Below are 13440 nucleotides of genomic sequence, written 5' to 3'. Positions count from 1 at the left end.
GAATTTTCATTTTTGGATAAACTATTCCTTGAAATCTTAGCATAAACTCCAGTAACCTATCACAGAAAGGTCTGTACACTAATACTGTAATTCTGGGTTGCTTCAACCAAAATATGGGTCAAATATACCCAACCGCTTAGTTAACATTCATTCATTTATTTTCTTTTTGGATTAGTCCCCTTATTAATCTGGGATGACCAAAGCAGAATGAACCGCCAACTTATCCAGCATATACTTTACACAGTGAATGCTCTTCCAACTGCAACCCAGTATTAGGAAACACTCATACACTCCCATACACTACGGACAATATTAGCTCACCCAATTCACCTATAGCGCATATCTTTGGACTGTGGGGGAAAACGGAGCACTTGGAGGAAACCGAACGCGAACACGGGGAGAACATGCAAACTCCAAACAGAAATGCCAACTGACCCAGCCGAGGCTCGGCTAACCACTGCGCCACTGCACTGCCCCACTTAGTTAACATTCAATAAAAAATATATAAATTAAAGTGTGTCCAAATGTAACATAAATGATAACACTTTATAATAACCACACATCATAAAACTGTTAATAGTAACCAGTAATTAATAACCAGTAACTACTCTTAAATACAAACGGTTTCAAAATACAGTGGTCCCTCGCTAATCGTGGGAGTTATGTTCTGAAAGTAACCCGCAATAGGTGAAACCCGCATAGTAATCAGTTTGATTTTTCACAATTATTGTAAATGTTTTAAGGCTGTAAAACCCCTCACTACACACTTCCCAGCAAACAATTTTGTGTTTAATAGACGTCTAATAGACATCTAAACATAGACAGCTTGGCTAAAACAGGCTAAATTTAGACTGTCAGTGAAAATTTAATAGACGTCTAAGAATAGCCCAAAACTAGACTAGTCGTCAAATAGACAGATTAGACAGACTTTATATGTGTAGTCATTCATTTCTGTTTAATTGATGACCAGTCTAGCTCGGCCTATTCTTAGATGTCTGTTAGATTTTCATCGACTGCCTAAATTTGGCCTTGTTTTAGCAAAGACGACTATGTTTAGATGTCTATTAGCTGTCTATGTGCTGGGTTTTTACACTTTTCTCAGACAGGCATTAACATTTTTCCTGCAATCACTAGCCGCATTTCCATTGTCGGGCCAGTGTGAGCCAGGGCTTTTATTGGGCCGGGCCAATCGCCCAGGAGGTTGAGCAGCGAGGCCGAAATCATGTCGCGGTTTTACTGTCGGCTAGTAGCTCGCAGCATCCCCAGAATGTCCCCCGAATCAAACGTCACACAACCCGCCCAGTTCAGTGGGAAACAGGCAGGCAGATAAAGCACACCATCATATCATCACGAAACAAACAAATGACACGTTACTGAACAGCATTACATTATACGTCTATACGCACAGGCCTGTGTATTTTCATTCATTATATTTCTTCACCCGCCAACCGACTGTTTGCATAGTCCATCGAGTGGTCTGGCCACTAACGGAGGGACCCAAGCGGACCATCCATAACATAAAACCACAGAAATTCTCCAGTAATAACTCAGTAAAAGTTTATTTTACAACATCCTCATTTTGACGTTGTCAAACATTCAGCCCAAATGCTCCAGAGAGACCTAAAAGATCTAGATTTTTCCCTAGGCTTAGGCTATTTTATATAGATATGATGCTATTGTGGTGAGCCTACAAACGTGGACACGTAATTTGTAAAGTTTTATGTCTTTATGTTGTATTCATATTTTGTATTATCTTCAAAAGAAAGAAGGAAACCCAGCCATTCGCTGCATCAAGAGCTGTCAAGTGATTGCTCTTTTGCCCGGTCTCTCACACACATACAGGTATCTAAATGCGCACATATCATGCACAAACACACCTTTTAAACTTGACAAAAACTCTCGACAACTGTTACTGGCTGCTGTGTCTTTAATATGGTGTAAAGATGATTATGCATTATTAAAACATCGAGGATGCAGCAAAGAAATATCACTTATAAATTAAAACTTTATCATTTTATGTAACAGCCTTACATTTAAAAGGGAAACATAAGCACGATCATATAATAAGCAAAAAGACCCGAGCCTATAAGATATTTTATGGAATACCTGGAACTTAAACTGACCAGGTATGTTTTTCTTTCCCTTATTTATTCATTTTTTTGTTTGGCGCAATCATGTGCAATCTGAAAATTAGTGTAATGGCGGCACGCCATCTTTACCAGACTCGGGCAAAGTCCGCCTCTCTTTTCACTCCGTCCCGAAGCCCCAGCTGGCCCTATTTGGCCTAAGGTATTAGCCGAGCTGAAAAAGGCCCCGCTTTGGCCCAATCAGGCCCCGGAAGTGAGAGTGGAAACGCGACTGGCCCTGGCTCACTCCCTTTAGGTGCGATAGTGGAAACGTGGCTACTGATCCACAAAGCTAAAGCAGACTTCATCATTACAATGGTCTTGTCAACGACAACCCTTTTTTGCACCTTTGTTGAAACCTATTGCTGCTTTCATCCTTATGTTACTTTCCTCTTCAATGTAAAAAACCAAAGATTTATTTATTCTGTAATGGCGCCCTACAGCCGCGTAACTTCTACCTTCCTTCCAGCTTTTTGTGTGATGGTTAGAATCTTCCTCTGCCTTTTGGGTGTTACCACAGGTACCTTTGAAAGTGCAAACATACAGTCCAGTACTTCAGAGTCACACTGCTAGCGATCAAAAATTTCTGTAAATTTGACAAGCTAAATGCATTCTGTACTGTACAGAAGACACAGCACAAAGGAGATTGATTGACAATGGTTAATCAGGACGCAGAACAGTAACAAAACATGAAAATACAATTATTAAGCACATTCTTTTACATTTATAAACTTCTTACTAATGTCTTTTAATGTAGACTTAATGCTCAACAAATGATAAATGAACTATTTGCTAATGCTTAATAAATGACTTCGAGTGTGTAGTTCCCACACAAATTTGCATTGAAACGCTATTGGATTTTTTAGTGTATCCAGTCACACCAGAGAGATAGGTCTGGGTCATTAGCACAGAGAACTGTTAAATGATGGAGTAGACAAGACAAGATGCACATGATGAGTGTGTGTGTTTGGCTAGGGGAGCAGTGGCCACTCAGAACACAGGCGGTAAAGAGTGTTTACCTGGCCCTGCGTTCTGTGGATACGCCATGTAGCCGCTTCTTCCCCGGGTTGCCCTACCTGAGCCTCGTGCTGCTGCCACTGCCGCTGCCGCCACCGGTCCGTACGCCGTCGCTGGAAAACCTGCCCAGAAAAAAAAAAGGATGATTTACTTCTGCTCTTCATCAAATTTACAGCCACAATAACACACAGAGCGTCAGGGAACAACTCCATTCACACTAACACACACACACGGCAGAAAAGCAGCATCATCATTCATAAAATTAGGTATAAATCAAAAGAACTCAAATATAATTGCTCAAATAAAATGGTTTAGAGTGGCACTAGAAGGACTGTTCTGGAGCCGCTCTCTCTCTCTGTTTTTCAGTAGTGTTTTAATTACAGACAGCACAGGAACACGTTGCTCATGGAGGGACTGTCAGCTATTTCTTTCACACCGGCTTGGAAAAATGCAACATATTAAAAGTTAATTTGCACTCACTTTAGACTGCTTCCCAAGCTTTCACAATAATCACTCTAATGTGATGCAAGCAGCGCAGAATTATGGGTATTTATATATATATATATATATATATATATATATATATATATATATATATATATATATATATAAATAAAACGTTACTCTACGGGGAAGACAGATGTACTTGTTTGCCTGAACAGCACTAGAGGATCTAGAAAGCAAATGATTTAACACACCCTCATGTGTTAAGAGAGTTGACGGAGACGCATCACAGCTCAATCCATCAGTGTGATCATTTGTACGGTGGACATGGAGCACGAGCGGACAGTGCAGAGCTGAAAGCAGAGGATTGTGGGATTAATTGCTTGCAACGGAGTGCCTATTATCTCACCGAGATGCACCAGAGGACATGTGCTTCTCTTTAAAGTCCATAATGGCAGGTAGTAATGACTGTGTGTGTGTGTGTGTGTGCGTGCGTGCGTGTGTGTGTGTGTGTCTATCTAACAAATAAAAAACAAAATACAGCGAATTTGATTTCTGCTCAAAACTGAGGACAAACTCAGTTGAGTGACATTGGGATTCGCAGCATGCAATTTTTGTTTGTGGTAAACCGAGTGGCGGCTGAGGAATCTACATATTTAACGACAGTTCTGAGTTCAGTGTTCAAACAATGTAATCAAACATAATCATCATCATTGTAGAAGCCAACTAAAGAACTGCGGCAGGCCAGAGTAGTTATGGCTCTATTGTTTCATAACAAACGTAATTACAGTTCTGGCGCTTTAATGAAGGCGTGTATCTGCCTCTGACAGCTGCTCATCAGAGCTCTACAGACCTGCAAGAGAGTCTACAGCCCCTCTACAACATGTCATTACACCACACGCACTACTCTCAAAGTACAGTAGGAAAAGAGTTAAGAAAACCAGTGGTTGCGAATACAAAACCTCGATGACTGATCCACTCATTATCACCATTATACCCTTGAGCAGAGCTCGAAAGCATCTGATTACTATGAAGGGACTGTGTCTAGTATCTACATTACACTCACCGGCCACTTTATAAGGTACACCTGTCCAACTGCTCAATAACGGAAATTTCTAATCAGCCAATCACATGGCAGCAACTCAATGCATTTAGGTATGTAGAAAAGGTCAAGACGATCTGCTGCAGTTCAAACCGAGCATCATGAGGAATGAGGAAGAAAGGTGATTTAAGTGACTTTGAACGTGGCATTATTTGTTGGTGTCAGATGGGCTGGTCAGAGTATTTTAGAAACTGCAGATCTACTGGGATTTTCACGCACAACCATCTCTAGAGAAAAAAAAATGGTTCGAAAAAAAGAAAATATCCCCCGCAAATGCCTTGTTGATGCCAGTGGTCAGAGGAGAATGGCCAGACTGGTTCAAGCTGATAGAAAGGCAACAGTAACTCAAATAACCACTCGTTACAACCGAGGTGTGCAGAAGAGCATCTCTGAACGCACAACATGCTCAACCTTGAGGCGAATGGGTGAAACTCCTGTCAGCTAAAACAGCTAAATCACACAGGCTCACCAAAATTAGACAACAGGAGACTGAAAAACATCAACGGTTCAGGCTGCTAGTGGTGGTGTAATAGTGTGAGGGATATTTTCTTGGCACACTTTGGGCTCATTAGTACCAATTGAGCATCATGTCAACGCCACAGTCTACCCGAGTATTGTTGCTGACCATGTTCATCTCTTTATGACCACAGTGTACCTATCTTCTGATGGCTACATTCAGCAGGATAACGTGCCACCTCATAATTAGCATATCATCTCAGACTGAACAATGAGTTCACTGTACTCAAATGGCCTCCACAGTCACCAGATCTCACTCCAGCAGAGCACCTTTGGGATGTGGTGGAACGGGAGATTCGCATCAAGGATGTGCTTCCGACAAATGTGCAGGCAACTGCGTGATGCTATCATGTCAATATGGACCAAAATCTCTGAGGAATATTTCCAGTGCCTTGTTGAATCTATGCCATGAAGGATTAAGGCAGTTCTGAAGAAAAAAGAAGGTCCAACCAGATACTAGTAAGGTGTACCTAAAAAAGTGGCCAGTGAGTGTAGGGAAAATATGACAAAGGTATGACAAAGAAATGAAATAATATATAATATTATAAATAATAAATAATAATAATAAATAATAATTCTAATATCTAGATCAAAATTTGAAAAGGATAGTTCACACAAAAATGTTTTCAGCTTTCTTAAAAGTATCTTGTGTTCAACAGAAGAAAGAAACTCATTAAGGTTTAAAACCACTCATTTTGGGATAAACTATCACCTAATAAGTAGGCCCACATCTGCGCGTGCAAAATTCCACAGATTTCCGCAGATTTTTAGCCCATCATTGATTCTGTTTATTTACTTGTGTAAATCTATATTTATTCAGTTTTAAAATGAATTTCAGTATAATTATTGACTAATATGAAAATGTTCATATGATTTATTTACAATACAGTGTGTAAAGTAATATTTTCTGTCTTTTAGTAGAGATTTTATATGAGAGACCTGCTTTGTTTACCAAATAAAGATCTATTTGCATTGTAAACATTGAATACAAGTTAAAAAGACATCACTTTTTAGTTCATATATTAAGGTTTTAGTTACTCACAAAATAATTGCGCATAAATCTGCAGATTTTTAACAAAATTCTGCACAGAAATAGCAAAAAATGTCAGCAGATTCTGTCTGGTCCTGCAAATAAGCCATGAATGTCAAATGGGCAAAGGCAAAGCATATCTGCCATGCGTCTACACATTAAAATGATTAAGTTTTAATTAGTTTTCATGGAAAAAAAACTAATTTAAAAACTACATAAATGAAAAAATTGATATAATAAAAAACTATAAAAAAATAAAAATACAAAAAAACAACAACTTTTAAATAAAATTAAGAGAATGTTTGACAAAGATCTATGTTGGCTCAATTTAAAAATACTAAATAAATAATTGGGGCATGACGGTGGTGCAGTGGGTAGCACGATCGCCTCACAGCAAGAAGGGCGCTGGTTTAAGCCCCGGCTGGGTCACTTGACATTTCTGTGTTTGCATGTTCTCAAGTTTGCATGTTCTCCCCATGTTGGCGTTGGTGCTCCGGTTTTCCCCATAGTCCAAAGACATGCGCTATATGTGGATTGAATGAGCTAAATTGGCCGTAGTGTATGTGTGTGTGAATGCAAGGGTGTATGGGTGTTTCCCAGTGTTGGGTTGCATCTGGAAGGGTATCCACTGCACAAAAAAAAGAGACAGAATGCTGTATGGCTACTCAAAAACTGATAACCTGTGTGTATATATTCATACATCTACACTTTGATATGTACTGTATATGGCTACTCAAAACTGGAAATGAAAAATAAAACAAGAAGAAGAATACTTTGTGTAAAGTATTGAATATCCTATCACAATGAAGACAAAAATAATAATACTTTTGACTGTCTACTCAACAAAACCCATAAAAATAAATGTAATAAAATGTGATGAGGAAGGAACATGCTATCATGTGTATTATCAATAGAGCGCAACATCTTCAGAAAGTGTAACAAATAAAACAGTCCAGATTAAGAATGGTAAGAGCTAATCCAAACCCCTCTGTGGTCTCTCTGGTTTAAATTACGCATGTCATTTCCTGTTTCTTTCCCTCAGCTCATTAATCTCTACACAAAACACAAATCAGTATGCTAATGCTAATGCTAATGGCAGTCACGGGTCCCTGCCTGCGCTGTAGCTGAGCACAAGTGTCCTTCAGCGAAGTCATTGGTGCTGCGTCTCAGCATCTTCTGTCCCCCGGCGGCTTCTCTCCCTGCACCAAAGTTAGCGCTGGAACAAAGTTCTTGCGAGAGATTAACTCTGGCGGATTAGGTGGGTTAATTATTAGATCTCGGAGGCTCATTGTTTTGTGTTTCCGCCGTGAGAGGCTGCTTGAGAGAAGCGCTGCAGCATTAAATCAATTTCATGGGCTTTTCATTACAGAGCAGATAACGCCAACATTTAGCATTCGGTTTTATGGCGTTACTTGAATGTGCTTCAGCGAATGGGCTGATGGGAGACAAACACCCTGCTGAGAGGCCACAAGGACACAGTGCTCTCCCTGAGTCTGCTAGCAGCCCCTGGGCACCGTAAAACCACACACATATACACACACACACACACACACACACACACGGACGGACCCAGAGGGAGCATAGAAGGGTCTACAACTCTGAAAGAGCAGAAGGGTGGACAAGAACACTGCAAAAACTCCTTAACATCTACACTTATCTTATTTCTAGCCAAAGAAATCGTATTGACCAAGTTAAGAATACAACACTGTGCCAGATCAGATTGTCTAACATTATTAATCTTTTGTTTTTCTTGTTAAGTAAAGTTAAGTATTTTAATGACAAATTTATCTTAATTACAATCTGAGACATCATTTAAGACCAGCCTTGCATATTTAAGATTTATATTAGCTAAAATAATCCTGCTGGAAGTAGCCATCAGAGGATAGGTACGCTGTGGTCATAAAGGGATGGACATGGTCAGTAATAATACTCAGGTAGGCTGTGGCGTTGACACTATGCTTAATAGGTACTCATGGCCCCAAAGTGTGCCAAGAAAATATCCCCGACACCATTACACCACCACCAACAGCCTGAACCGTTAATACAAGGCAGGATGGATCCATGCTTTCATGTTGTTGATGGCAAATTCTGACTCCATCCGAATGTCACAGCAGAAATCGAGACTCATCAGACCAGGCAACATTTTTCCAATCTTCTATTGTCCTATTTTGATGAGCCTGTGTCAATTGTAGCCTCAGTTTCCTGTTCTTAGCTGACAGGAGTGGCACTTAGTGTGGTTGTCTGCTGCTGTAGCCTATCCGCCTCAAGGTTGGACGTGTTTGTGTTTTCAGAGATGCTCTTCTGCATACCTCGGTTGTAACGAGTGGTTATTTAAGTTACTGTTGCCTTTCTATCAGCTCGAACCAGTCTGGCCATTTTCCTCTGACCTCTGGCATCAACAAGGCATTTGCGCCCACAAAACTGCCACTCACTGGATATTTCCTCTTTGTCAGACCGTTCTCTGTAAACCCTAGAAATGGTTGTGCGTGAAAATCCCAGTAGATCAGCAGTTCACCAGCTCGTCTGGCACCAACAACCATGCCACGTTCAAAGTCACTTAAATCCCCTTTCGTCCCCGTTCTGATGCTCAGTTTGACCTGCAGGAGATCATGACCATGTCTAAATGTATTATGTTGCTGCCATGTGATTGGCTGATTAGAAATCTGCATTAACAAGCAGATGGACAGGTGTACCTAATAAAGTGGCCGGTGAGTGTATCTACCACTAATATCAACAAAATACATTCTGTTTCACTCCGTTTGTTGCAGTAAGCTTCATTATTTTGAGAAGCAACAAGTAAAAAGACAAAAATGGGTGGACAATATGCAAATATGTGTGATCCTGATTTCATTCGTACAATGATCTTGTTTTAAGTTTAAACACTTTGGGTAATTTTAAGACAGAACATGAGAGGATTTCTCTTGTTTAGAAAATCTAGTTTTAAGGCCTTTTCACACAAAATTAGAAAACAAACTGCAATTAACAAGATATTCTTAAAACAATTAGAGTATATTGCTCGAAATAAGTGTTATAATACTTATTTTAAGACATTATTTCCAAGTAAAATGATCTTACCGCACTGGCAGATATTTGACTTTTGAATTTGTCTGTATCTACCTAAATCATTTCTATATTTCTTACATTTAGATGGTTATTTTTTAGCAGTTAAGCAGGAGGATGAATGTGTGAATCGTAGGTCTGTCATAATAATCAATATATGGCACAACACATGGACATGCCCTCTATCATTTTTGGTAATGCAGTATATATCACCCATACATAACCAATTCTAGCAACATTATAGCTGATTGTGCAACATCTCTATCTCTATTGGAGGAGTATGTGTCAGTGTGGTTAAAAAAAACACTGCATTTACTATAAATTACTAGTTTATTTTCATGTGGGTGTCTGACAACTGAAAATAGATCTGGTAGCAGATATCGCAGGCTCTGTTACTTTCTACCTTGAACTTTTTAGTTTACATTTATTATTATTAATTTAGGATATGTGCTTTCACATTCTGATTCCAATGGCTCATTATTAAATGGTTAAAATGACTACAATTAAATAAAATATTCTTAAGAATATAATATTATGTGTTCTTTGAAAGAGTGTACTTGCATTGTGATGCTATTATATTGTCATTTTGGCATTATATAATGGTCTTAAAATGACAATAATATCATTTATCTCAATATATTTTGGTGTTATATATCGTACAACAAAAAAGATATCATGACAGAATCCTGCACAAGGTCTTAAGAACATGCACTGCTGCAGCAATCAGCCAGCGCTGGCCTGAATTAGATTGGTCTTAAATCTGTGCCTTACTATTAAGCAGTGGCCTCGTTTTAATAGTTGCTACACAGAGAGAAAGATTTCCTTTTCAAAAGACTCTGCTTTAGGAAACAGCTGCCGAAATGTCCTGAAATGAGGCTATAAATACATCTGATGGGAGCCCACACACACACAGTTTGTGTCCCATCAACAACACGGATCTGTGAAATGACAAAATCTGTGCCTTCATCTTTCCTTCATTGCCCACTTTGAAAGGAAAATAAAAACAATGAAAGCTGTCATAACACGCGCTGGGAAAAGCCGCAGCCGTGGCTCTCTTTTCATCTGTGCTGCAAGTGACCTGTTGCTGCTGTCCGTCTGAAATCAAAAATGATGCGGCGTTTGTAGTTTTGCGCAAGCTTTTCATGCCATATCAAAGGTGGAATCTGCAGCCTCTGGCAGAGGTGGTGTCTATATCAAGAGCACATACATGCTTCCTAAACAACAATATAAAACGCACGCACACACACACAGAACCATTATGAATGGCTTTCAGTGCGCAGGTGTGTTTAAACTAAGATCACTTCATACCTGAGCGGTTTTGCCCAAAATGAAACCATTTACTGTGCTGGATCTTCATCGTGAGAGTCCTCTGACGTGTGATTAGGGGACAAAAAGTCATTTTGCCAGGCTGATTAAAGAGCTCAATCTTTTTTTAGCCCTTTCATACGCCATTACACTTAACGATAAAGGTGGGAGTGGAAATCTCCCAGAAAGATCCCTGGACATCACGAAAGCCTCAGACGTCAGCCGCCAGCTTCATAATGAGAGAAGATTTAACGGGCGGCCGTGACCGCTCTACTCCAATAAGACCAGCGTCTCATCTCAGGCAACATTAGTTGGGTTTTGGACACATATGGACTGTGAATCACATGTGTAAGCATGTGTGTAATGAAGAGAAGTATAGTTACACCGCTCTGAAGCAGATGTCATTGAGGTGAGGCGCATCTAATCATAAAACAAAAGCATCTCTCCACGTCCTTCCACAGATCGGCTCTCGTGTTGGAACGCGATCAAGCAGGCTGAACTTTGTTGTCGAAAATAAATCATTCCTCGCTCGGGCACAAAAAAGCCGAAGCGCTTGGCCTGTTTCTAATGGAAGTGTTTACAGGATGATGGTTTTAGTCGACCTTAGGTGAGGATTTTGAATGTGAAATATAGCTAAGACTGCTTTCCATGAGAATTTGTGTGAAATCCCTCAAAGAAATGTAGTAGGACTGTGGGTGACAGGTGACACTGGAGGAGCGAGAAGGACTCCACCCTCTTAACAAGCAGCTTGCCTTGTTAGCTAGAAGCACTTAGTATTAATTAGCAAGGCCACCTCATTATTACCAGAGTAAACACTTCTAATTTGTTATGCATTTTAATGGCCTTCACCAAACACTTAAGAAACATCTTTAGGCATTTAAAAAAAACGTATCAACTCAAGACAGCCAGGAAATAACTGGAGGACACCAACTGCTAGCACAGCACAGCAGAGCTCGGTTTAAAGATCTGTGGGTTACTTGAGAAGATCTGAACAGCTTTTATAATGAGAATGAGGCAAAGAGCCCCTAAAGCAAAGTCACATGCCACCCCCCTCTTCTTTTTCTATAGATATACAGTATAGATGAACTCTGATTCACCATCCTTTTGCAGCTATCTTTATTGGGACACCCCATAGAAGTATGCTTTTATACTGTATATTCTATCCCCCTACCCCTAAACTCAACCCTCACAGGAAACATTTGTAAGAGATTTATGAGTCAATTACCTCAAGGGGAGCAAAAAATAAATAAAAATTGTCTCCACAATGTCAACATTGAGTGTTAATGCTATGCTTGTGATACACACACAACAGCTAAAATGTATAGGAGTCACCTAGAGGAGGTAATCTAAATAAAAAATGATTACAAAGAGAAGCGTTCTGGATTTATAAAGTTAAATCATTTAACCCAAACAGAATAAATGCAAAATTGAATCTCTGTGTTTCTTTAATGTACTGTTGCTTACCCAACAAGATTAGGAATAATGAGTTTTGAGTTTATAATGAAGCAAATAATGATTATACATGACAAGAATGAATTTTTAATGTCTCAGATTTTTGGGATTTCATTGTATCAATAAGCCAATATATGAATGAGTGAGTGACGATGATTTATATGTGAGTTTTTGAACAAATTTGCTCTCTCGGATAGAGATCATGTTTTTGTAGGTGGAGGAGGCATCCCTTAGGTTGTTACTTGCTATATACGCAATGAAATGAGGTTGGATTGTTTTTAACTATTGAGTATTTAATAATGTAAAGTGATTGTGGAATAAGAGGGTGAAGTGAGAAAGGCATTGAGCCGAAACGTTTGTGTTTTAGATCTCAGAAGAATGAGAAATAAAGACATATTAAATAATTATTTAACGACTGTGGATTATGACCTTTTGAATTACACACACATATGGAAGTGCCATATAAACAAATATAAAACCCAACACCAAATCGTTCACTTCACACAAAAATGAGTTATGTAAATATGTGTGAAATGACAGAGAAAGTACTGAACTACTGAAATGAATTAAATACTTTATATAAAAGGCTTTTTTGATGATGGTAGCATAATGACACCTCATATGGAGAATGAAGCCACATGAATTGCTCAGGTGTAAGATTTTCACAGACTTTAACAGAGTGTAAATATCTTGATGGTTCTGTGGCTCTCGACTATCAAATCTGATCTTTAGTTTGTATTTTCTATTGGGTTTAAGTCAGGGGATTGGCTGGGCCATTCTACAGCTTGATTTTCATTCTCTGATAGCATTTGAGAGTTTCCATGACTGTGTTTTGGATCATTGTCTTGCTGAAATGTCCACCCTGGTTTCATCTTCATCATCCTAATGTAGATGTTGGACAGCTGATATTCATTAACACTGAGGAAGGGCAGAGGATTGCTGAAGAACTACTGAGAGATTTCAGCTGCTGTCTGAGCTTACACTGCCTTTCTACACAGCCCGTTCTTCATGTGTTCAATCCTTTTTCTTGTGTCATTTCATAAACAAATCAGATTTGTTTTCTTTGCATATGGATTTATTTGGTTGTTACCAACATCTGGGGAAAATTTCAAGTCAACGACACCTTTAGAAATCTGTTTTCTAAGAAAAATAATGATGTGTTCAATACTTATTTACCCCGCTGTATGTGATAAAAATGATATATAAATTTAAATATCAATGTAACAATTGTTTTGTATAGTTTTCTTTCTGTATGTGTTTTATCATGTACACAATACACACAGATATTTCATGTCAAAACAAACTATTATTTTGGATGTGATTAATCACAATTAATCTTTGACCATCACCATAGTTTATCTGTAAAAACTATGTTATATGTGATTTAA

General features: G+C 39.0%; 1 protein-coding gene across 1 annotated transcript in view; it reads right to left on the bottom strand.

Moving 5' to 3' along the window:
- The window catches only part of msi2a (musashi RNA-binding protein 2a), a 336546-nt gene that overhangs the window by 43206 nt on the left and 279900 nt on the right, over nucleotides 1-13440 (bottom strand). Inside the window, 1 exon segment of the mRNA XM_056467211.1 lies at nucleotides 3146-3265. Within this exon segment, the coding sequence (XP_056323186.1) occupies nucleotides 3146-3265 (120 nt within the window).

Source organism: Danio aesculapii, chromosome 10 (assembly GCF_903798145.1).
Source record: "Danio aesculapii chromosome 10, fDanAes4.1, whole genome shotgun sequence".
NCBI lineage: Eukaryota > Metazoa > Chordata > Actinopteri > Cypriniformes > Danionidae > Danio > Danio aesculapii.
This window is presented reverse-complemented; position numbering and strand designations above follow the sequence as displayed.